This window comes from Gambusia affinis, linkage group LG04, assembly GCF_019740435.1.
Source record: "Gambusia affinis linkage group LG04, SWU_Gaff_1.0, whole genome shotgun sequence".
Classification (NCBI taxonomy): Eukaryota; Metazoa; Chordata; class Actinopteri; order Cyprinodontiformes; family Poeciliidae; genus Gambusia; species Gambusia affinis.
In genome coordinates this window covers 7,744,645-7,770,799 of record NC_057871.1, presented here as the reverse complement: position 1 = coordinate 7,770,799, position 26,155 = coordinate 7,744,645, and the positions used below count along the sequence as shown (strand labels likewise).

Here is a 26,155-nt window from a genome sequence, read left to right as displayed (position 1 = left end):
TAGGGATTACAAAGACGTATGCGTACAGCAATCAAGAGATTACCTAAAAGAAACCAAGAGTAATTCTGCTGGTAAATTCTTGAGAGTGTAGAAACAATCTCCATGGAGACAAGAAGGCATTCCTGAGAACCTAGCACCATCATGTAAGAAGAGAAGCCTCAGCCTGTTCTTCTGTTTATCTTTTACTGGCAATTTCATTTAGAATATTCTTTGCTTGTAGGTAACTTAGCATTTATGAATGAATACCAATGCAGAGAAAACAGTTCTTTAATAAGGAGGAGAGTTTAACTTGTTTTTACTGACCTGCTGGTTCGAGTAAGAGACGCTCCCACGCCTGAATCTCTTCTCTCCCTCATCCCATCCTCGACGTCGCCCAAGGGGTTTCCCGTGCTGTCCTGGTCACTTCCGTTCTCTGTCTCTTCCAATCTGTTCTGCAGAGGTGAGGAGGGGCACGGCGATGCCGAATCCAACGCAGAATCAGAATCTCCTTCCTCTTCATCTTCCTCTTCCTCCTCCTCCTCACCGGCCACAGCCTCTGACCAGGCATTGACGAAGCCGGTGACATGTTGGAGTACCTCCTCTAGTTTGTGTTCGTCTCCCTCCTCATCCTCTCCCTCCTCTTTTTCGGCGTAGGGGACATTGTCATAAAAGCTAAGCCGGCTGTCGATTGAACCTGAAGAGGCGCGACGCTGACGCCTGCTTTGCCGTCCCCTGAGAATCACTGAGTTCCCATTATCATTCCCATTGTTGTTGCGCAAACTTCCATCCTGCAGGGCTTTGGGGAAAGTTCCAGGCTTGTGGCCTTCGGGCAAATAGAAGAAGATCATGCCCCCTTCTTCATCCTCCTCCTCATCCTCTTCTACTTCTTCCTCTTGTCTACTTTTGTCTTGAGCACTGCAGTTATTCCTGCAGTTCTGCTCATTGATGGACATCCCATCACTGGCCTGGCAGGGGATGGGCGGTGCTGATTTGGGCTGCGGCGCCTGACGACTCGGCTCTTGCTGGAGGAGGCTAAAGGGATCAAAGCCCTCCAGATACATTCCTCCTCTCTTACTGGAACCTGCTGCAGTGCTGTGGCTGCGAGCTCGAGTCACTGGACTCGGTGTGCTCACTGCGCTGCCACTGCTGGCTTCAGACTGACTGCTCCCAGTGCTTCCAGTGCTCCCATTGCTGGTCTGAGTGGAGTACGATACAGAGCGGTTCCGGTTGAGAGTCATGGTCAGAGCAGGATTGCAGTGGTGATTGAGGTTGATGCTTGAGATGTCCACACAATTCAACCTCCTCAGTTTGTCGTCTTCGAAGCCTTGTTTGATGACAGGTCCGCTGATTTCTATTTTCCCTCCGACTGCGCTCCCTTTCTTTTTTCTCTTGGAAGAGCTGCTGCTGCGTAGTCGCAAACTCTCCATCCTCTTCAGGAAGCTTTTGGCTCTTGAACGAGTGCTTTTGCCACTCCCACCTTCTCTATCAAGACTTCCTCCTACTGTTCCTGCTTTGACATCGAAGGTGAAGTGTCTGAGGGTCTCCAGGGGCGATGGTGGCAACCCATCAGACAGAGAATCCTCATTTTGACCTGCTGATCCCCCGGTGCCTGAGGATGAACACATGCTGGCTACTGAGCTAGCCCGTGTGGCACCAGTAGGTACCACTTCATTTATCGAGGCAGCACCATGGATCTTTTCCTCTCCTCTTCCTCCACTCCCACTGCTATGGATGGAACTCACTTCAGGCTGCTCACTGAGGTCAGTCAGCACGCTCTCTGAACTGTTCCCTTCACGCAGAGTCAGCTTACCCTTCTGGGGTACTTGGTCTTTAGGAAAAGAGGCTTGGACGGCATCTGTTGGGAAATTGGAGAAAACCTCCAGCTCTTCCATCCGGGACCATCGCTTGCTGTCCCTCTGGAATGTCCAGCGGCCACTGATGGCACAAGGCTCATCCTCATCTGAGTCCTCACTCTGAATAGGAAGCGAAGGAGGGGACAAGAGAGGGAGGAAGCAGGAACATGGGAGGGGTAGGAGAGGAGGGCGGGAGAGCGGGAGGGAGAGGAATAGTTAGGAACATTTTCCACTTCTTTCACAACATTCCTCACTGCAATCCAGGAAACTCTTTTGAGCTATGAATCCTTTTTCCAGAATTGTTCTAATTTTAACCTACATGGCATATAATTATGTACAATAGCTGACACATTCTGTCATAACACAGGATCTTTTGCAAAATGTCAGAGGATTTATCAAAAGCCAAAAGCAAATTTGGACAAAATGACCTCAATCTAAGCTTAGGGTAAGATCATTTCTCTGTCTTCTCCAGATTGATTGACAGACATATACATCACACTATGAAGGTAGCTGCCTTTACTGAGCTCCAATTAATATAAAAGCACCAAGTCCAAAAAATGTAACCCCCCCAGTTTGGTTAATCTATCGCAGACCCTGAAGGGCGTTCAGGAAATTCCATTATGACCCCCGTAGCTCGCAATGCAGCCAGCCAGACTGGGGTCACCACCCCCACCCAGTCGTCGTCAGACAGAGACGGACTTATCTACACTAATTCAAAATATAAAACACTAAAATATGGGCAGATTTTGTCTTTAATTTGGGTTAAAAACTCAAAACTAGCTTTTTTTTTCAGCTTTGATGACCTTATGCACCTTAATTTGTCTTAGCAAACTGTTTACCTTATTGAGTGATATCACAGATCATGTAAGGTAAGAGTGTTTGTTAACTTTATATTTAAATTTTAAAAACCAAACCAACGGATTTGGAAGTAGTTGATTTTGAACTATTGTTGTGGTGACTTCTTCATATGAAAACACCAAGAAAGTTGTCAGCTAAGGGTTAAACATAAACAGCTTCCAACGTTCAACCGAACATCAATTCGAAAATTGGGAACCAAATTATTCTGCTAAGGTAACAACTAAAGTAGGTATCCAATCACAAAATGGTACGATTCAACCTAACTATGCATCTGTGAACAATTAGGTTACACAATTTCAAATAAAAAAAAAACATAATTGTGCTTAAGTCTCCAGCTATGCTGGCAAGCATGTGAGAAAACAGTCATGTTTCATTTGCTACACACAAAGAGCACCGACCACTATGCCGAGCTGAAGCCATTTGTCACAGTTATGCAGATGTCTTATCCACAAACCATCAAGCCACCGAAGCATCTGCTGGACCAGCGACCACTTTGAAGTTGTAAAGTGAAAATTATTTATTTTCTCAATAATTCAACCCAAGAAAAAAACACCACAGAGAACGAGACTGAGAGACGGGGTGGTGATTCTGAAGGGATGGGGAATGCAAAGACATGAAGAGATCAATGCATTCCTAAGTATTCTGGGGAGGAAAGAGGGGGTGTGGTGTCTCATAAGAGTAGAGGAGTCAAAGAGGTTATTTGCCTCTTTGACTTCTCTACCTCTGTTGACTCCTGAAATGAAAGGTGACACAGGGAGGGTCATCCTAATGAATACCACCACCCACCGAACAAGGATGTTACTATGCAGCCCTTCAGGCTGTTAGGGAGTTATGGTTGATTTGAAACTGGGTAATTACTGTCACAAAGTGTCACTGTCTCAGTCAAGACGTTTGAACTGAAAATTGTGTTGTTAAAGACTGACCTTTTACAGATTTATCACTATATGAGCCATAAAATCTAGAGTGGAAAATATGTGGGTTGTCATCAATATCACAAGTTTGCAGCTCTCAAAAGACTCATAGGACAAGTGTGAGACTGTCTTGTAAAAGTATCTATAAATCTTAATTTTTTTCCCACATTTTTGACCAAAGACTTTTTAATGCATTTTGTTGGGATTTTACTTAACAGACTAACACTTATGTGTGCATAACTATGAAAAGAAAAGAAATTATAAAAATGTCAAATGTTTTACCAATAAAAATCTAAAATGTGTGGATTTGTTTGTGGGCTCTTTTCCTCTGATACCACTAAATCCAGTACAAATCATTAGATTCATCTCACAGAGCACTGTTGTACCAATCATCTAAAAATATAAATATTAAATGTATAAATATTTTAGAATTTTCAAAAATATGGCAGATCTTTATATCTACCGAGACTTGGTTGTTTAGACAGACCAAAGGTAGAATTTACAAGAGCAGCAAAAATGAGGCCATCTGAAGAAGCTGTAGAGGTCAAAAGCTCAGGTGAAGGAATTTGTTGAGTGTTGCAGACTTTTTTTGTGTGTTTGTTACGAGGCTGAAGATATAGAAAAATTGGCAAATCTCCCAAAACATTTGCAATGGGGAGATCCAGGTGAATGCAACCCCCTGATGTTCCTCTCCCTATACCAAGGGTCCCTGCTAAGACATGGAGTATAAATACTCTCAATATTTGCCTTTTTAAAGATGATGAGAGGAAACATAACTCCACCTGGTGTCCAGTGGTCGATCTGACAGTTGAAGTGGGGAAATTCAATTGTGTTTCTGAAGAATTGGTCAAAGAGGTTTTTCTTTTTAATACAAGTAAATGCAAATGTATGCATGTGCACTTACCCTCTTTCTTTGTGGAGAGATCTCCAGTCTCATTAGAGCACACTTGTTGAGAGTGTTCAACCTCCTGCAAGTACAAACACATGTTCAAAATAAGCAGGCTTTAAAAGTTAAAGCTCCTCGACCTTTGCTAGAAAACAAAACTCTACCAGAAGGAAAGGAGAAAGGAGGAAAAACTGAGCAAGTGGAAGAGCAAGACAACAGAGGAAGGTGGGGTGCCACCAGTCTGGCTAATGAGCTGCTGAAGGATAATCCCCTAGAACAACGGGAAGAGCCCCATAAGCAGTGAAATCTGCTAGAGTGGAGGAGAAAATATGGGGAGGGGACCGAAAGCTTATCCCTGCTGCCACCTGGAGAAGGGAAGAAGAGTGCTGGGGTTGAGGTTCTCTCTCTTGCGAGTTCTTAGAGCATATCATGTAACAACGGAGAGATGAAGTGATGGCAACTGAAGGATAGCTATGTGGTAGAGGGTGGGGCTGAAAGCCTTCCAAGAAAATAGATGCTAAGATGATAGCCTCCAGATGTACAGATGTACACCTTCTGGATTTTATGAACAAGAGAGATAAAAGTAATCTTTCACTGTGAATACCACTGCAACTGCCAAAACTGAGTCCCAGTCAGATAAAAATTTAAGGCATGGATATACTTGAAATCTTGATTCAATCATAAGTGATGGTCTAATTTTAATATTGTGTTTGGCATCTAAACCAATCCATGTTCAATAGCCTCCCTTCCTGTTAAAAAGCTGAAAGTAGAAGATCTAAAAAGTAAATATGGAGTAATCCCATAGAGAGCTGAAGATATCTCTGCAGAGGAGACAGTATTGTATAACCTAACATTGTGTAAACTAACACAAACTACTTTCTATTCTGAACATCATTGGAAAGTGTGAAAAGCACTTAGTAGATTGTTTAAGAATATGTGAAAATTATGTTTGTTGCCTTAAAAATGAACTGCATTCAACTGAGAATAGTGCTAACAAGAACAATACAAGACAGAACACCAACAGCAGGTACATCAAGTTTAATTCAAGAGTATTAGACTGATAGTTCCATAACTCCCTCAAACAAATCCTCACATTAGATCAGGGCACCCTTACAAGAAACCTTTACTACCACAATGATGTTAGCATTCTACAGAATGAGAACAATGCTAAAATCTAAGACTCTTTACATTACCCTCATCTCCAGCAGGAGAGAAATATCTGTATGGTGTGAATATACAAAAGAAAAACACTGGGTACCTCATTCTTATCTCTCATTTCCATAATCTAATCAGAAACGTTCTAAAGTGAGTCTCCTTTTGAAGTTTTCTGCTTTAGATTTTGTATAAGGGTCAAAACAAAATACCACTCAAAAGTAAAGTTTGGATATGAGTTGTTATCTCACCTGCAGAGAGCCTCAATAGCATCTCGATCAAGGAAGTCATGGTCTCTAGTGACTGACGATATGTCAATCGGAAACTGGGAATCTGAAAGAAACACAAGAGGCAGAGGTTAGGTTAGTATTGGCATTTTGTGCTCCTGATTCAATCAGCATGCTGAGATAAAACTAGAGTTACCATCCCAAAGACACCCACCTGCTCAAACACCTAGCTACTCCCACACCCCCACTCAACCTTGATGAAAAGCTAAAAAAGGAAATGCCGTCTTAGCCGACCAAACAAACACAGCTGCAGCTTTCAGGCCATGCAGGCAGGGGGGATGTAAAGCTCTGGGGTGAAAGAACAGGGGATTGATTGAACAATGACAATAGGTACTCCATCGCTGCTACTTCCTTCTCTGCTCCCCTACAACAGGACTGCCTCTTCAGCTGAGCAGTATCAGGCTAAAGGGTTAGCACCATGCCTTAAAGCTAAAATAACTAAGATATTTTTTTGGGTGGGTCATGACTGGAATGCTGAGGATGGAAGGACTCTGATGATGCTGAAGATGGAATGTGTTGACCGTACCTCAAAATAAGAATCTTGGATCGACACCCCTCGGGGCAAAGATGATAAGAAAACGCCAGACATTTAAGACCACAACCTTTAACCTACTATAGCTGACTGAAGACGCTCTATCAGTCTGTTTATCTTTAGAGGGGCAATAGTCATGACAGCACAGATAATCCAGATCTGTCTATAGATACTCCAGGGGGAAAATGACTCCTGCTTGATGAGAACTGCTATTCCCTGAAGATGACAGAAAGATATGAGCTGAATCTACCCTGAAATGTACCCCTTTCTTCTGTTAATTAATGCATAAAAGGATGCCAACAGCTGCACAGAAACACAATAGCCATTCAACTCTAATAGGAAAACCTTTCACGGTTAGGTGGAAACTTGCAGCGACCCGCTGACAAGAATAGCTTAACCCTTCTGTCATCATTCTGTAATTACATAAAGGCAAATGGCATGTTACATGAACTGTTAGATATACTTTGGTCAGTGTGTATTTTAAAGCTCAAGCAGAGCCAGTGTTGGGGTGTATGTTCAGCAGAGAAGTTTTGGATTTCAACAGTAACTGTACATAACATGTTGGAAATGTGGAGCAAACTAATGTATGGATGGAATTCCTTCTTTTCATTGCTGCTAGGAAACACAGAGAAGGAATGTTATACTATGCAAAGTGTGTGCACGCATAGATGCATATGTGAATGCTGACCTTTTGTATTTCAAACAAAGAACATGTGGAAGGATGTGTGTGGGCATGTGTGTATTTTGTACACCACATGTGCTGTACAAAATAAAAGAAAACACTAAGCTAAGTATTGACTGGTTATTGCAATCAAGGAAGACCAAGGCTTGCCAAAGATGTGACTATAAAACTTCTGCAATTTTAGGTCATATTTTTCCAACACAGCATTGAAAGGGATTTATTGAGATGCCAAATTAAAAGTACTCTGAATGAGAATATCTCAGAAATGTAATTTAATCCCTTGTAAAAATCCATTACACATGCTCTGTGTGTTTGAAGAGTCCCATGGTGTTCGTTACCTTCATAAAGCTGAGCGTACTGTGGGAATCCTGCCGCTCGGAGCCAGGTGCAGGCCTCTTTGGCTTCGATTTCTACACAACAAAGACACGAATGATAGAGAACCAATGTCACAATGTGAAAATCACTAAAAATAAAAAATAATATACTGAAAATGATGAACTAACTCCAAGTATTACTTGTGAAATGTGAGGGAAGCGAGAAACAGATGAGGTAGTTTTCATGGATTTTATGATCTGATGGAGCCAGACACCTTAATCCCAACAAGAAAACCCCTGTTGTACAAAGACAACATTGACTTTTATCTAAACAATGTGAAAAAGGTTAAAAAGTGTAAGTTATAAAGATGTCTACAAAAGATGCCAGGTAGTGACTAAGCCTGTCTGTAAATATGTTATGGTAAACCAAGTCGAAATCTGAATCTTATTGGCCAGAATTTATGGAATAAAGTCACATGCTAACATTTAGTATTTGGTGTAATGTGTTAGCAGGTGATGTGAACTCTCTGACCTTATGGTTATCCTCCTACTCAGTCTCCTTTTACATGCTTCTAGTGCTGGAGCTCAACGCTTCATTCAAAGAAATTGCATTAACACCCTCTTAAGTTTATGCAATCAGAGACTCCTGAGGCTGAATTTGATGGAAGGAAGTCTGAAGGAATTTGGACGCAGGAGTAATATTATACTACAGCATGTTAGATAGAGTAAGAAATTGCAAAACCAGTTAAAGAAACTTTTGTGGTGCCTCAAGATTTAAGCATGCTTCTATCTGTGCTATTCATCAACTTCTGATTATTATAGCCTTGCAGAATGAAGGCGTAGTTGAGCATGAAGACTTCCCTGTATTGGAAAACACAATTATATGTTTGAGATGTGTCAATATTAGCAATTTGTAGGGTCTACCCTGCCTCTTTAACCAAAGACCACTAAAGATAGGCACCAGCCTCCGCACAACCCTTCAAGGATAAGACGGTATAGAGGATGAATGGATGGTAAATGGCCTATGCTTGTATCACGCTTTATCTAATACAGAGTATTCCAGGCGCTGTATACTAAATTCGGTCATTCACCCATTTGTGCACACATTCACAAACTGATGGTGGCATTCAACTATAGTTGTTAAAGTTGCCCTGGGGCAGTCTGGCAGAAATGAGGCAGCCATGCACCAGCGCCCTCTGGCCACCACTAGCAGGGAAGGCATGTGAAATGTTCTACCGAAATACTCAACGACTTAGACAGACAGAGTGAGTTTTGAACCAGCAACCCTCTGGTTACAGGGCAAACTCCTATACAATCACCATTATTGATAAAGACCCGTCATCTTTAACTCCCTTGCAACCATCTAAGTTGTTCCCAACACCGCCACACAAACTCTTTCATAAGTACCATTAAAGGCAGGGTGTGACATTTGGACTTGCTTTGCTAAGTGTTGTGGCTGAATGCAGAGGTTCTCATCATGTCAGAGGATCCGCAGGGACAGTCTCCCAATTATGTGCGAAAGCCTTTTAGATGACATATGCCAAATGGCCCCCAACACCCCAATCTGCTACAAATAAGCAAGCAGCTGGAAGAGAAGGAAAAAACACGTCTTTCAAGGCCTTTGAATGCTGACTTTACAACATTGTCACTGTGGCGAAGGGATAGAGTGCAAATGTGGCACAAACTTAAGAAAATGTTTCAAAACAATCTGACTGACAAAAGCAGGAATAGAAAACTGCAGACCAACAGATGAAAATTGGACTGCTCTGCTTGCATTTAGACATTACAGTCATGCTGTTTCAACCAGTGTTGATTAATTATTCTTTCATTATTGTTGCCATGTTAGTTCCTTTTTCTAATACTTTAAGAATAATAAAGAAAAGCATGCAGAAAATAATGACCTGCTGAGATGCTTACAGCACTAAGTTTAGTTTCTTGAAAATAAAAAAGGCACCCATAAAACCCTCTCAGACAGACAGAGAGGCCAAAGGACTCCTGTGAAAGGTCTTGTCTATACAACATGCAAGCATTTACATACCAACAACAAGGCAAGGCGGCAGATAAACTCTGACAACAAGGTGTGACGTGACTAGAAAAAGTTCACCCCCTTTGTCACTGCAGAGGCAGGCTGCTTCAAGACCAACATCAGACTAACTTCCACCAAAGTGACCAGTTGAAGACCTTTCTCTGTTTGCCACATGAACGTGAAATTACACGTCTCAAAAAGAGTGTATCTTAGTTTGTGTGTTTCGTTCTGTATTTTTAGAGCATAGTAAACCCAAAGAAACATAGAAACTGAGCAGTAATTATGCATACATTCCTCAAAACGTGGGCGAAAGATTTCTATGCTTGCTAGTGAATAGGTTTGTGTTTGTGTGTGTATAAGGCAGCCCCTGTGTCTGCAAAAACTAAACACATGTTTAAGGACAAATCACTGAAAACACAGTAAGTCTATTGAAATGCAAATTAGACATGCAAACAAAGTGATAGCTTTCTAACTCAAAAGTCTAAAATAACAAATATGGGATCTTGCAAGCTACTTTGGTTGTTGTCTATCCAAAGACATCCCCACTCCCTTAGCATATCTATTAAATCTATTTTCAAGTGATATAGTTTGAATTGTATGTTCTGAGAAAATATTAAGATATATTATTTACTATCAAATCACATTATTTATCCAAATATGAAGCAAGAGAATGTATCCAGCTTTTGTTTGTGTCCAGGAAGTAGACAGGGGTATGGGGATTCTGAAACAAACAGCTTAACAATAGAGTTACTCCAAACATGCATATGCATCTCAAAAACAAACAACAAAAACACACAGTTCATTACAACCCCCCACGCTCCAAAATAAACAAAAGGACTTCTAACCACCCTTACTTACCTAACCATGTCGCAACCAATTCTCTGGCATGATTGCATTTTATTTTACTTTCTTCCTTGTGTTCACCCCAACTCCTAAACCAGGGAAACTACCTCACTTCCTCTTCCCACACAGGAAGAGAACTGCTATGAAGTGCCATGGCCACTGACCGACCATTTGGCTGGAAGGGCCCTGCCTTCATTTGTTCCAGGCCAGATAATAGGAGGAGAGGCAGCCAAGGCAAACACGAGGTCCGGTGATTGTGTGCACAAAAGCAAACCTCCTTCTGGTTGGAGACGTACACAAAGCCACACCGGACGAATGTCTTAAAGCACGCACTCAGAGATTAAACTGTGACAGCAATGAGGGTCAATCACAGTGCTTGTCCATAGATACGTTATCAGCTATAGTCGATAATCAATTCAACCGATTCAAACAACAAATCCATTGGTACAAGAAAACTCAATGTACCATGATAATTATAGCTACCATTGGTCTTGCTTTTGCGAAAGAGCAAAATCAAACATCTCAGCAGAAGGAGCCAGAGCAGAATTGTTAGTTTTGTGCCCATTACTTCAAAACTTGTAGATGTTCTAGCAAAAACACCAGTTTTAAACTTCCTAAATACATAAAAAACATGACAAACTTCTCTTCTAACTCTAATACCAGCTCCCACAAAGTTAGTGAACACAGAAAAACAACAACCTAAACCGATTCAAAACTTTAGACCACAACACAGTTTGTATTTCTGACTGAGGGGCCAAACAGGATGCCTGAAATCTCCCTGTACACCAACAAATAGTTGGCTGAAACTGAACTGGCCTCACTACCACGACAACAGCAGCAATAAAATTTATCTTAAAGCTTTCAAATATTTAGCCACACCTTAAGGTAAAGTCACTATTGTGCCAAGCAGTAGCCAGCAATATCCTCTCACCTGGAGTTTTAGCTAGCCTCAAAATACCTCAGGTTGATTTGAAAGAGCTGGAGGAAGAAAAGGTAAGAGTACCGTAACTGTATATTATAAAATATGCCTATAACAAAGATCAAAAATGTCATCATTCAAAAATTGTGGGCAAAGATCTTTTATCAGGTGCAAAACTTCCAATGTTCACCACTGTATCAATTTCTAATTTTATCTATTGTGGTTGCTCTCTCTTTTTACCTCCTCTAACCAAAGTCTCCAGTGATGTCTTTTGCTTATTTCTACTTTGCTGGCCCCTTCTTTGCTCCTCTCTCCCTTCCGGGGGCAGGAAATTCTCACAATTGCTGGCCACAGCTTCCATCCATCGCGGGAGGCTATGGGGGTCTGGCTAGACTGGCTCTGAATGCTCAGCTCCGGAGGGAGTTTGTCAGCAGTGCGCAAACAAAGGATGCCGCTTGTAGTCCCCCACCTTAAAAGGCTCTGCCATTTCAAACTGGAGGTCAGAAGAGTACAGTTATCTTCAAGACTAGGTCTTTGAAGTTGAACATTGAGAAGAATGCTTAAGGTGACCTCTGTTGTGACCTGCGGTAGCTTATCTGAAATTGCCTGATCACTGGCGAGTTTCCAAAGGGGCAACTGTAAAAAAAAAAAAAAAAAAAAACTCCAAAGGGCAGCTCTAAGGGTTCTTATCAACTTCAGGTCTGAGTAGATCATTCTGAAAGAACTACAAAGTGGACCTAGACAGGTACGGTGATAAACCTCCAAAGAGTCTGTGACACAGTAGTGGCAAACAACAAGAAAAGTCACAAGAATGACAGTATTTCTGTTTATTGGGTCATGTTTTGAGCCGTTTTGGAGTAACAGTTTCCCTGAAAGCCTAAACGTTGAGTCTCAACCAGTGGTAGCAGCAAAACGCTGAGACCAACAGGACACCATAGCTTATTCTAACATGACGAGTATTGAAATCTAAAGATGTTTAAGTTTGACAAAAGATTTTTCTCTCCAATTTGGTATCATATTTTGTGATTCACATTATGGGACAGTTGGTGTTCACAGAGAGGGTCTTGCTGTTAGCCAAGTGATATGGTGCCAGAGATATCCCCATCTGGTTGGCCTCAAGCAGTGTCTTCAACACACACGCACACCCACACATGCATACACACGCCCACATGCACGCACACACACTTACACAAGAAACAAAAATGAAGTTACTCACATCAACCATTCAAGTTATTTACCACCAGCTGGTGTAGGAACGCAGGCGTGGATCCATAGACACATACACAAGCAAACTCCACAGCTGGGCCAGATGGATCATAGCTTTGCTAATCCCAAAGGCCTCAGTGCCCCTGATGACAGATTTATGCTCTCCAGGAGCGCCTTGTCCCTGGATCAGGTGACCTGACTTTCTCAAAGCCCTCTGCGGAGCTTTCTACAGCCAGATGAGGATTATCTTTCCTCCCCAAAACATTCAGATATCCCAGGATGTACCCTTCTCCATAAGGAAAGTAAAAGCTAAAGGGAACATATGGATCCACTTGCCTGGCAGGCGGACCAAAGCAGGATGTAAATTTACCAGATAAGGCAACAGCTAACTTCCTGTTTCACAGAGCACAGATGAGGCGTATTTCCTTCTTCAGATCCTCTCAGAAACAAATTTTTCATCAGAGTTTAGTTTTGTGTTCTCAGTGAAAAAAAAAACAAACAAGCAAGCATTCAACTACGATAATATTCTTCTCATTTCTGGGGCGAGACCGTTTTTCTCCTGGTGTTCTTCATTAACTCCATGTTGCATCAAAATAAATATGTGCATATATGTGTGTGTGTGTCTCTGAGCACGTTCCCACGTTCCCACCGTTTTTATGGTTTAAGTGAACCTCTCTGCACTCATATCTGACCCCAGACCTTAGTGACTGATAACAGTGTGTTGGAATAGACAAAACTGTTGGGACAAAGTGTAAAAACTGGAAACAAATTCTAAAACACATCCAGTCAGGACAACAGCAATACTGAAAACAGGATTTCACACGGCTGTGACACAAGGCCAGAGGCACAAGTAGTTAACAAAGCTTGAAGTCCAGATATGGAAGATGAGTTAGGGATGAGTATTGGTTTATATACCTATGGTTTATTTAATCTTAAATGCTAAATCCCATTTCATCCTTTGCTGCTCAATGTTAGCCCACCACCCAGCAGTTCATAGGATTTGGTTGCCCCAATTGACTCTGGGGTAGAGAGCAAAGGAGCTATTTGAACCTTGAGTTTTTAATTCTGTTCAGAGGTACACTGAAACAAACAAAACTGTAGTTGATTAAACTTCCAAATGTACTTTCAATGACACAACAACCACTACCAAAACCCCCCTATTTTATAGTATTACTTATAACTGTACAAGATAAATTTCAAAACCTTCTTCAATCTAAACATCCCAAAAGGACTTCCATACTAATGTGTTGCTATATCACCAAATTAATCACAGCAACAGACTAACTGAAAATTAAAAAACAACTGATGATGTATTGGGCTTCAGAAGAAGTGACAAATCCTTTCCCCTGCCTCACTTTAATATAGCATTTGATTTTGTCACCATACAACATTCCATGGCTTATTTATTTTTTATATTTAAAAATATGTATGTATATGTTCCAATTCCTATCTTGTCCTTCCTCCCTATTCTGATGTTTTGAATCAAATGTCGATCCAATTGTATTTCGTAAAATCCAGGAGTGAATTCCCTACCCAGATGTGCATTTTTATTATCAGTATTTATTTGTCAATGAAAATTTACAGCACCGGATTATATTTTGTAAGTGTAAGTCTGACCTGCTTACATCTGCTGGAAACTTCTCTTTTTTTTTTCTTTTTTTTTTGGCAGGGGTGTGTATAAAAAAAACGATAGAACCTGGAGAAGATTTTTATCAAGACTAGAGAAGCATCACTGAAAAGCATCCCTGTGCGTTTCTGTCTCTGTGTCTGGGTGTGTGTGAGTCGTGAAAGGTTATCTGGTAAACAAAACCCGGGGATATTCAGTGGATTGTAAACAGGACTGGGGACGTGAAGGTATGCGACGAGAAGGGGGCAGATTTCTTATCTGACAGCCTGAAGCGCTATACGCCTTCTAGACGACTAGAAAGAATCTTATATGTGAGGGTGAAATTATAGAAAAGTAGTGCATGTAATAAATCAAAGTCAGAAATAACAGATTTAAACAGTCACAAAAATAGGGTATAGTGGGGAAAAAAATACTTAAATCTTAAAAACAGTAAAAGTGAAACACTAAAATCATTTTATATATTTCAGTCACTGACTTACGTGTTAATATCATCGTTAAGCGTCACGGTCGCGAGTCCCGCTGCGCCCCGGCTGGAATCCGCTCAGATCCACTCCACTCAGTGCAAAGTCCGCATAGTAAATCCAGTGTGGGCGAAAAAACAACAACAAACAAACAAAAAACCCACTATAGCGCAATATGTCGCAAATGTCCCTTAATCGTGTTACAAAACAATAAATCCATTTGTTTCTGGTTGGATTCTGACGCGTTTCAGAGGTCTTCAGCACCTTCCAGCTCCCTCCGACGCTCAGGATGCAGATCCCAGCAGGAATGTGAATGGAGAACTGTGTGATTCAAGCTTTAGGAATGGGCAACTCTGAGGTGGCTCCACCCCCAACCCATCCAGATCCACTCCTCTGCTGCGCCCCACCTGATAAGGAGCAGCTGCAGACCTGTGGAGTTGCTAACATGTAAGGAGTGGGGGGAGGAGGAGGGGGTGCGAAAAAACCCTCCAGCTCTATGACAACACGGATTTTCAAAGGGCAGAAAGTGATGCGGTCATTTTTTTTTAAGAGTTCATCAAAGTGATGAACTTCCCCCATGAGGTGATTCCTCTGTTTTCATTTCAGCTTCTACCACTCCCCTAATGAGCTGCATTTGACTCCTGGGTTGGCACCCAGTTTGCATATTATTAGGAACGAGTGGAGACAACTGTGAGACGCTCCTTTGTGTCGCCAGATTAGTCTGAAAAGCGCAAGTGGTGCCGTGAAAAGACGGCCGCAGGTATGACAATGCATTCACACCCGCCCGCCCTTCACCGCGAAGCGCGCCCAGTGCACGTACACCACACAGTCAGGTCGACTGAATAGTGTGAGGAGAAGAATTTAACCATTTCTTTTGAAAATCCTGTTATTTAGTTTAGGTCTTTCATAATATTCTAATATTCCTGAGGAATTGGATTATGTGTTTTCATTAGCTGTAAACCATAATCTACAATTAGTAGAAATCAGCGTTAGAAATGCAGGAATCTACATAATTTATGGTCGTACTGTCTTGAATACAAGTATTAGTGTAACGTGTTTTTTAAATAATATTCATAGAAAACTACCTGTTGAAGCCCTGTCAAAGTGTATAGTAGTGGTTTTAAATTTACTCAAGCTAAAGTATAAAAACCATTTTCTTTTAAATATTGAATGTGTTTCAAATTTATTCCAGTTAATAATTATACAATAGGAGGATCATTTTTTCCATCCACATAAAAAACAGAACAAATTTAATATCTGGTTTACTCTTGATTCATGTCAACGCAAACAAATAACAAAACCAACAGAGATCTGTTTAAAGATCTTGTGAGGCCTAAGCAGCAGCTTAGTTTCCATCTCTTAGTATCAGCTTGGTTGTGTCCATATATTTCACACCTCCACATTATTTTCTATGATCTCACAGTGTTAAGGTGGAGCAAGAAAAAGAGAAAGCCAGACAAGTCATCATGTGGCTAGGAAATGTCTGGAACCCAAAGCTTGGACGGCAAACAAATGGAGGGAAAGGATGATGCAGAAAATCCTGGATGACTGTTTAGTACGTTGTTGGCAGCCATTTCTGTCCCCAGCTGACGCCTAAGTCAGAAGCAATTTAGCCAGAAACATAGATCTCGCCAACTCCATTAAAGAGCATGTGTGTGTGTTCGTGTGTGCGAAGCAATATAAAAAGGCTGCATATTTATCCAACAAAGCATCAAAGTATTTCTCTGTTTTTGAAGGAATCTGCTCATGACTTGTTCCAAGGCAGAACTGGATACTGAGATGCAAAAGTCAACTCAAAATATTTCCCGTAGATCTCAATAACCCATAATACCTGGATAATATTTACGTTAGATTATTTTATATGGATAGATTTGATTGACACTGCATTGTCATGTACTTGTGTCACTTCAAAACTTTTGTTATTCAACTCAGACCTTTGTTAACATGTGTTTAGTCAGTTTGGTGACTTGAAGGGCTGCTGTGTCCTATAACTTTTAGATGAGTCTCTGCATCAACACACCTTGGTGAAGAAGAAGGAAGAAGTAGTAGACGTTTTATTTATATAGCACATTTCCAGCAACAAAGCAGTTCATAGTCCATAATAACATGAAATAATAATTTTATTCCCAAGTATCGGTTTGATCAAACATCAATGGGGTCAAGACATGATTGAATTTAGCAAAAAAAAACAAACAAAAAAACAACAGCCCTATGGCACTCGAGCATAAAACAATGTACAATCCAGTCAGCAAAACTATAGAAAGAGAGCTCATTAACTTAGGAAAACCTATACAAAATTCATAACCTGCCGGAAGAAAGGGATAATTACTGTGTTCAAGGGTGTGTGAGTGACAGAGAGAGCAAGCATAAGCAGAGGAAGCACAAATGTAAAGAGATTACCAAACAAGGCCAAATCCTTGAGCAGAAAAAAACCCGACCACCCAGAGTCTGCGCCCAAAACACCAACGCTAAAACCTCTCTCTTCCAAGGTGGGTCCACAACCCCTGCGAGGAGACGAGGGAGCTCCAACTCTCCGAGATGTTCTCTAGTTATAATTGCGAAAGAATGCCCTCAACTGTTGATGAATGTGTGTGGTAAAGCGTTTGAGATCAGACGAGCAGACGTGCCGCTGCTGCCAGTAGCTGCAGGGCAAATGAGTGCGTCTCTTTTGGAGTGTCTGCAGTTTCCATTCATCAAAGCTCGTCAGAGAGCTCGGCTTATGATTAAAATACAAATCAAATACAAGTATAATATGGGTGTGGGACAAAAGAAAGGAAATGAGGAGATGCAATGGTGTTAGAAGGATTACAACCAGCACTGCATACAAGTGTGTCCCAGAAAAGGGAACTAGAAATTAAAACTTCAACTTAACATTTTATTTAATAGATTATTTTGTCTGTACTATCACAGCTAATTTAAACACTAGGTAGTCATTTGATTTCCAGTCCTTCAACTGCTGAACTGTTAGGCAAAGCTACTGTTGAAAGCCATAACCTTTGCTTTGTCACCTCTGACCCCCAGGCATAAAGGAAGTGGAAATCTTGGCAAATCAGCATTAGAAATGATAAATTGAGAACTAGGAAAAAAGATGGAGAGAATAATAGGAGGAGCGGAGATCAGAAGCGAGAGAAAGATGCAGAGTAAAGACAAAAGTCTTGCAGCTTCAAACAGCTATCCTCTGGGTTATAGCCTTGGGGTTCACCAGTACTAACCCCAAACAGAGGGGCCAAGTGAAGGTCAGCGGACGACAGACTCTTTCCAACACACACACACCCACCCCCATGTCAACAAGCCCTCCCAGCAGAGATAACCAAATCATGTATTTGTAAAAGTTATAGTGGTCTTTTGGAGGTAAAAAAAAAATATTGCTGTGTTTGGTCTGTGTGTGTAAACATCAGTAAGTTGATTTACTCTCACTGAGTTAAAAATATGCCTTTGAAATAGAGTTTTGGATTTGTTGAAATTTTTCTGTATACTTTTTGTCACTATGTTATTTCATCTCATCTCTCAATAATCAGGGAAGCAGCCAAGAGTTACCCACTGAAACTCGGGAGGAGCTGCAGAGATCTACAGCTAAGATGGAATAATCTATTAATAAGCAAACCATTAGTAACCAATTCTACTAATGGCCTTTACGCAAGAGTGGCAAGGAAAACACTATTGTTGGAAGCAAGCCACAAAAATACTAGTTAGGAGATATAAATGATATTATATAGATATAAATGAAGATGCTCTGGTCAGATGAGACCAAAACCATTTGGCCAACATGTAAAAACTACAGTGGAAATCAAGCATCATGTCACCCCAGGGTCACCATTTATGGTGGTGAATGCACAGACACCACCATAAATCACAGTGGTAGCAGCATCATGTTGTGGGAATGGGTTTCTTCAGCTGGGAGAGGAAAACTGTTGTCAGAGTTGATGGATAGAGTCAAGACCATTCTTGAAGGAAATCAAGAATCGTGACAAGAGATTGAAACTTTGCAGTGATCATCTAATTTGTGTTAATCTAGAGGAGTAAAGAAAGCACATATTTTTTCTACCTAATGAAAAGAAAAATAGATTGGAAGATATTACTGGTATGTTTATTGTCATTCTAGTGTAGAAAATAATGTCAATAATTCATAAAAAACAATATTTTGTGTTACAGGGCCTCAGTGGAAGGCCACTAAAATCTTAATGAATGTTTAGCAAGTAGGTTAAAAGTATGCTCCCATATAGAGCATAGTTTTTATCCTTAGCCTTTCACTGATGTGGGTTCAAATAATGGGTGCAACTTTTGAGACATAAACAGATAGGGTGGAGGGAGAGTGAATAATCTTTTCATAACAGGAATCTCCCGAAATAGTTCATCCATAGTCTCTGGGATCAACCCAATAAGACACTGATTAGAGGCAGAGAGAGAGAGAGAGACAGAGAGAGAGCAAATACTTGCAAACACACAATGGTGAGGAGGAAGTGCAAGGAGACAGAGGCTTGGTTTGGCTCTCACAAAAACACACGCACACACACGCAAACAGAGGAAGTGTGAAGGAGACAGAAGACCAAGCGCCTCGCCAATACCCTCTCTGGGCTTTGATGGACTGATCGTGGTCACAATAGAGGCAGGAGCCTGACACACACGCTTTACTCAAACAATGGATCCACGTGGTTCTATCAAAGTAAGCATTCCAAGGTGGATCCATTTATCATCAGTTTTTCTTTACAGGGCTTCAGCATTCTGCTTTAGCAGGAGCTTTTAAATTTCTTTCATTTCGTCTGCACACCTACTTATGAAATTGAAACCAAAATTTGTTAATTTCTGCCGTTGATTTTCTCAAACAGTAAACACACGAACACACACGTTCAAGGACGCCATGTTCTTTTATAATACAATTTGAAACTCTTCGGTGTGGTTGCTGAAACCCTTTTATTTAACATCTTTGTTTAATCCTCAAATAAACTACAGATTCACATAAATCCCCATGTTAGTGAAATCCAATACTGATCGCTCCACTTGGCTTCTTGTACCACATCTTACAGGGAATATTTAGCCCCAGAGTGGATTCTTCAGTTTAGAATAATAAGTGGCAAGTGAGTGGTGGAATATGTGTTTAACTGATTTGTGTAATATCAGGGATTAGGCAGAACCTGTACCACCTTAGGAAAATATTGTTTACATGTTCAAATATACATAAAAAAGGACTGCAGACAATGGTACATGAAAAAGTTGCTTCAGACCAAACAATTCTGGGGACTCCCTCAGGAAACAGCCAACTGGGGAACTCCCCCAAAACGTTTCTTTTTCCTCTCTGTTTGCATTCATGCTTCTAAAGCAGGACTCTAAAATAGAAACAAGATCAATCAAATCTGGATGTTGGTTGGTGTACATTTGTTTGTCAAAACTTGTATCAATATTAATTTTTAATGTAACTTTTTGAATGGTAATTGCTGCTGCTTTTATTTGTGTTTGTAGAGCAGGGTGGTCTGGAATAGTCATCACAAATTTGAGCTTAGTACCAACTGTGGGAATAAAATGCTTAAAATAGACATGTTATGGTTGGTTCCTATTTAAATTAGTACAAAAACGATTTGGCTTTAACATTTAGGAGAGAAAAACACAATGCAATAGTTAATATTAAAGGCACACCAATTAATTGATTAGTGATTAAGATCAGACAAGTCTCCATTGATCGGCTCAATGTCAGGGACGCCAGTGACTGTAAGTTGAAAGTTGTCTTATAGGCTTTGTATTTTCAGACAATGGTGACACAAAACCATTGTACTGCCATTATTATTGAATACTTATTTAATAATAATGGTTATTAATCCTTATTAAAATGATGTCATAATCATTTTTAATAATATGAATATTTAAACAATGCTACATTTGTGTTATTTTACTAACTCTTAAAAAGCATAAATACTGTGTCTGTATCTGTCAGCACAAAAACAGACATCATAGTTTAAGGCCAAATATTTGTTCAAAAGTTTTCTATTCAGATTTCAATCGATCCTCTATAATGACTATTAGCATTATTTCCCATTGATATATTTCATACTGCAGTTTTGTCGATTGAAAGCCAGTGAGCTTTCCTTTGAGATCACCCATTGGTGACCATGTGTGTTCAGGGAACAGGCAAGTTTTTTGAGCTGACCAACTCAACTAAAAAGGATTTTGTTTTGGAGAGTGCTTCGTAACAGATCACAAGATAAAAGAATGACTCTTTAAAGGAAACTCTTAGAATACCCTCTCTGGGTAAACTCCTCTCAGGGTTTATTCAGTACTTGCCTGCCTTTGTGCTTGCTTGTGCACTATTACTTTGATTCTCATGGTGGCTATTGCTCCCATGAAACTTTGAGGAACATCATAGCAAGAGTGTCACTTGTGTGAAAAGCCAAACTTTCTCAAATTGGTCCTCCTATATTCTATAAGAATATATTTTCCACATCACAAGATGGTCTGTAAACTTTTCCTTTAGCTTCCCTCATGCAGTTAATTTACCATTTCCTGGCAAAATGCTACCATACAAGGTGTCTATTAAACCTTGGACATTGCATATATACACCAAAAATACAACATTCAAGTCTGGCGAGAAAAAATTCCCCACAAAAAATGCACTTCTTCACCATTAGAGAGTAAAATTCTCATCAAATTCAATAGCTTTTTGATTCATATTTAACATTTAGAGAAACTGCATCAATATTATCATATCAGAAGTTAGTTGATCAGTATCTCAACAAATACACAGGGCCAGGGCTCTATACTGTTTCTCATGTTTCTCCCATTAGTCATGCCTAGAGAAAGCAGAATAGGGGAGGGTTTGCTTCAGGGTGAGAATTAGATGACAGAGGAAGGAAGAACGCAACTGAAAAAGATTTTTAAGAGTGAACAAGGCAGACACATGTTGTGAATTAGGAAAAACTGGCTGAAGACATTTAAAGGCAAACTTAGAAAACAAGATGTTGCAAACGGGTTTGGGTTTACTTGGATGTTCAAGTAAACCTTGAAAATTTTAAAGTAGCAAAGCACTTCTAGATTCTAAATCTGAAACATTTCATCAAAAACGTGGGAAAAATTAGTTTGAAAATGCTATTCCACAAACGTCAGATCATTATGAACTTTTATTCCACCAAGACTGATGATGTTTAATGGCAACCTCTTGTTATTGGCAGAAGGAAACCATCTGGTTTGATATTTCTACAGGCCCAGAGAGCGGAGGAACAGCTTTTCATTATCCAAAGAGTTACTGTGTGTGCCTACATTTTCCAAGAATTACAAGCGGTAGCGGTTTGCTTGGGAAACCAACATGAATATTTGGGGAGTGGTTAATGATGCCAACCATATGGTTGTGAATGGAGGAACATTCAGAGCTGCTTCATGACGCCTGGAAACTTCCAGATTTCCTGTTCCAGACCAAGTGACGTACAATAATTGGGTTTTTGATTAACATGTGTTCCACATTGCTTAATTTTCTAAACACCCTAGTTTATCGGACAGATTAAAGTAAACCAAAATGGATGTTAGTGTTTATCCTCACCTGTGTGAGTTTAAAGTACACTAACTGGGAAGCATATGTCTCATGAACTTTTTATTTTAGCTGTTGTGCTTGCTAGAAGCTTTTTCTCATGTTAGTACTGACGGTTTCTAATATGAAGTTCATTTATTAATCTTGTGTTTTATCATTTATGAATTCTCTGTTTTATGAACAATTGTGTTAACTGTACTTGGCATTGTTTAATTTAGTATCAGTCCTGTTTTTTGCTATCAGATAATTTCTCAGGTGACTGCTTAAATATTAGGCCATTAGGTAGAACTAACAATCCCATGCGGACTACAATGCTAATTAAAATATGGAAAAGATTCTGACAATTTGATATATACAGAATGTGAGCTGCATTCAGCGTTCTGAAGCTGTCATTTTCCTGCTGACATCAGTTTCCCCTTATATATCAAATGTTTAATAGCCTGTATTATTGAGCTGCTTACCATTAGTATTGCAAAAGGTTTTTCCAACTGTGGCGAAAGGCTGCAGCTCAGTTAAATTCATGTCTATATTGAATCTGAAGCACGTGCATGGGCCCTCGTTTGCACTTTTGTTCCAGAAATTTGGCCACCTCAGCTATAAAGAAAATACAGCTGGGAGACACTTCTTTTGTACATAACAAAAATAAAGTGACAGTGATCTGTAAGAATGCAGAGTGTGCTGATAGTATCTGCCACTGTGGTGAATTGTTTGGAATAAAAGTGCAGTTGGCAGACGCGCAGAGGAGCTGGCATTGGTGTAAACTAGTGTGTGCCAACTGGCTTTCAGCAGCGGTGACTCAGCCAGCCTTAGGTGTGAACTGTGATCTGCAAGCGGTCTGGAACGAGCCCCGTGGCAACGTTTTTACAAATTTAGGAGTAGCTGGAGGTGTGACAGGATTATTGTCCGTTACCAAGGAGAAGAAGAGAAATTACATCAGGGTGAAAAAATGAATGGCTTACTTTGGGCACATGCCACTTGTTTTCTTTTTTTTTTGTTCAACTGAAGTTTAATTTTATTTTAAATATATTCCTTTCCATGCGCATCTGAAGGGCACAAAATATGACTTTAGATTTTAGACTTTAGATTTACTTTATTATCATTTTGCATGCACAGGGTGTGTACAGAACAAAATTTCGTTGCATACGGCTCAGAACAATGTATTGAGGTTCCAATGTTATGAGGTTGACTCCAGAATAAAATAAATACACTATAAAATATAAATATAAATATAAACTATAAAGTGCAGGAATGACAGTAAAATAGATGTCATGATGGGGTGTGGAGGTGAGGCAGAAACGCAGCTGGACTGGATTGAATGCAAAATAATGAATTTAATGAAATAAACCAGATCACAGGGAACAGGACGACGGAGGGACGAGACATAGACGTGACGAATGACGAGGATCCAACAAGACACAGAGACACAGGTGACACTAAATACACAGAGGGTAATCAGGGAACGAGACACACCTGGGAACTAATCAAGGGGAGACAGGACAACACGGAGACTCAGACACACAGGAAACTTCAAAATAAACACAGGAAAACACAGAACATGACAGTACCCCCCCCTTAAAGGGCGGCTCCTAGACGCCCCAAAAACAAAAAAGTCCAAAATACAACACGGGTGGGCGGTGGGGGCGCTGGACGGAGGGCCAGAGTCCAAAACAACAAAAAACACACCCAACCGAGTGGGTGGAGGCCAAGAGTCCAAAACACACAAAAACAAACCCAACCCAGTGGGCGGAGGCTCAGGGGCGGAACAGGTCCGGGGGCCGACCTCGGCGCAGGAAGCGGGAGCCACGGAGGGGTCCGGGGCCGACTCGGCGCAGGAAGCGGAGCCACGGAGGGGGTCCGGGGCCGACCTCGGCGCAGGAAGCGGAGCCACGGAGGGGGGCCGACTCGGCGCAGGAAGCGGGAGCCACGGAGGGGTCCGGGGCCGACTCGGCGCAGGAAGCGGAGCCACGGAGGGTCCGGGGCCGACCTCGGCGCAGGAAGCGGAGCCACGGAGGGGTCCGGGGCCGACCTCGCGCATAGGAGTCGCTGGGGAGCACTAGGAAAGAGCTCGGACTGGCACTGGGACGGAGCTCGGGACTGGCACACTGGACGGAGCTCGACTGGCACTGGACGGAGCTCGGGACTGGCACTGGGACGGAGCTCGACTGGCACTGGACGGAGCTCGACTGGCACTGGACGGAGCTCGACTGGCACTGGGACGGAGCTCGGGACTGGCACTGGACGGAGCTCGGACTGGCACTGGACGGAGCTCGGACTGGCACTGGGACGGAGCTCGACTGGTACTGGGACGGAGCTCGACTGGCACTGGACGGAGCTCGGGACTGGCACTGGGACGGAGCTCGGGACTGGCACTGGACGGAGCTCGGGACTGGCACTGGGACGGAGCTCGGGACTGACACTGGGACGGAGCTCGGGACTGGCACTGGGACGGAGCTCGACTGGCACTGGACGGAGCTCGACTGGCACTGGACGGAGCTCGGACTGGCACTGGGACGGAGCTCGGACTGGCACTGGGACGGAGCTCGGACTGGCACTGGGACGGAGCTCGACTGGCACTGGGACGGAGCTCGGGACTGGCACTGGACGGAGCTCGACTGGCTGGGGCCGCTGCGGGGAAGTCCGGCGAGCCGCCGGGCCGGCTGGGAAGTCCGGCGAGCCGCCTGGGCCGCTGCGGGGAAGTCCGCGAGCCGCCTCGGGCCGGCTGCGGGAAGTGCGGCGAGCCGCCGGGCCGGCTGCGGGGCGGCGAGCCGCCGGGCCGCTGCGGGAAGTGCGGCGAGCCGCTTCGGGCCGGCTGCGGGAAGGCGTGGCGAAGCCGCCGGGCCGCGGGGAAGTGCGCGAGCCGCCTGGGCCGCTGCGGAAGTGCGGGCGAGCCGGGGCCGGCTGCGGGAAGGCGGCAGCCGCCGGGCCGGCTGCGCGGGGAAGGCGGCGAGCCGCCGGGCCGCTGCGGGAAGGCGGCGAGCCGCCGCCGGCTGCGGGAGGCGGCGAGCCGGGCCGCCGCTGCGGGAAGTGCGGCGAGCCGCCGCCGCTGCGGGAAGTCCGCGGTACCGGGCCGGGTAGCGGAGGGAGTGCCGCGGCGCCGGGCCGGCAGCGGAGGGTGCCGGGCGAAGCGCTGGGCCGGCAGCGGAGGGTGCCGGCGCGCCGGGCCGCAGCGGAGGGGTGCCGAAGCGCCTCGGGCCGGCAGCGGAGGGTGCCGCGGGCGCCTCGGGCCGGCAGCGGAGGGGAGCCGGCGCTGCGCCTCGGGGCCGGCAGCGGAGAACGAGGTCCTGGAAGGCGACGCGGGGCCGGGTCCACCGGCGGCTCACGTCGCTCTTTCCGGGCAGGCAGAGGATGTAGTGTTCCCGGAAGGCGACGCGGGGCCGGGTCCACCGGCGGCTCACGTCGCTGTTGCCGGGCAAACAGCGGAGGTGGTGTTCCCAGAAGGCGACGAGGGGCCGGATCCACCGGCGGCTCACGCCGCTTCTTCCGGGCAGACTTCAGAGGTTGTGCTCCCAGGCGGGAAAAACGGCCGGGAGCGAATCCGGGGTGCCAAGGCCAGTCTGGCCCCCGAAAGCCTCCTCTGCAAGTCGTAGTCCGACTTCAGACCCATCTCCTCCAGCAACAGCGGAGAAGGCAGGATCTCTACATCCTTGTAGAGATCCCTCTGTGCCAACTCCAACTGCTGCTGGATCCAGTTCTCTCGGTTCATCTGCCCCCAAAGGGGAGCGCCCTCACCTCGGTTGTGGTTGGATCCTTCTGTCATGATGGGGTGTGGAGGTGAGGCAGAAACGCAGCTGGACTGGATTGAATGCAAAATAATGAATTTAATGAAATAAACCAGATCACAGGGAACAGGACGACGGAGGGACGAGACATAGACGTGACGAATGACGAGGATCCAACAAGACACAGAGACACAGGTGACACTAAATACACAGAGGGTAATCAGGGAACGAGACACACCTGGGAACTAATCAAGGGGAGACAGGACAACACGGAGACTCAGACACACAGGAAACTTCAAAATAAACACAGGAAAACACAGAACATGACAATAGAAGTTATTTAGCTATGTACATGTGCAAGGTATGAAATGGAGACCAGTTTTTGAGTGC

The 26,155-nt window shown here is 43.1% G+C and overlaps 1 protein-coding gene across 3 annotated transcripts in view; it reads right to left on the bottom strand.

Annotated features, from left to right (window-relative positions):
- dlc1 (DLC1 Rho GTPase activating protein) overlaps window positions 1-26,155 on the bottom strand; it is an 88,400-nt gene that overhangs the window by 10,177 nt on the left and 52,068 nt on the right. For 2 of the 3 annotated variants that reach the window (XM_044113785.1, XM_044113784.1), the window contains exons 5-8: window positions 7,479-7,550; window positions 5,891-5,972; window positions 4,506-4,569; window positions 304-1,952 (exon numbers count right to left, since the gene is read on the bottom strand). In XM_044113785.1, the coding sequence (XP_043969720.1) occupies window positions 304-1,952; window positions 4,506-4,569; window positions 5,891-5,972; window positions 7,479-7,550 (1,867 nt within the window). Of the gene's footprint in view, window positions 1-303; window positions 1,953-4,505; window positions 4,570-5,890; window positions 5,973-7,478; window positions 7,551-14,554; window positions 15,284-26,155 lie in introns of those variants that run through there. The other variant, XM_044113786.1, reaches the window with a different exon arrangement.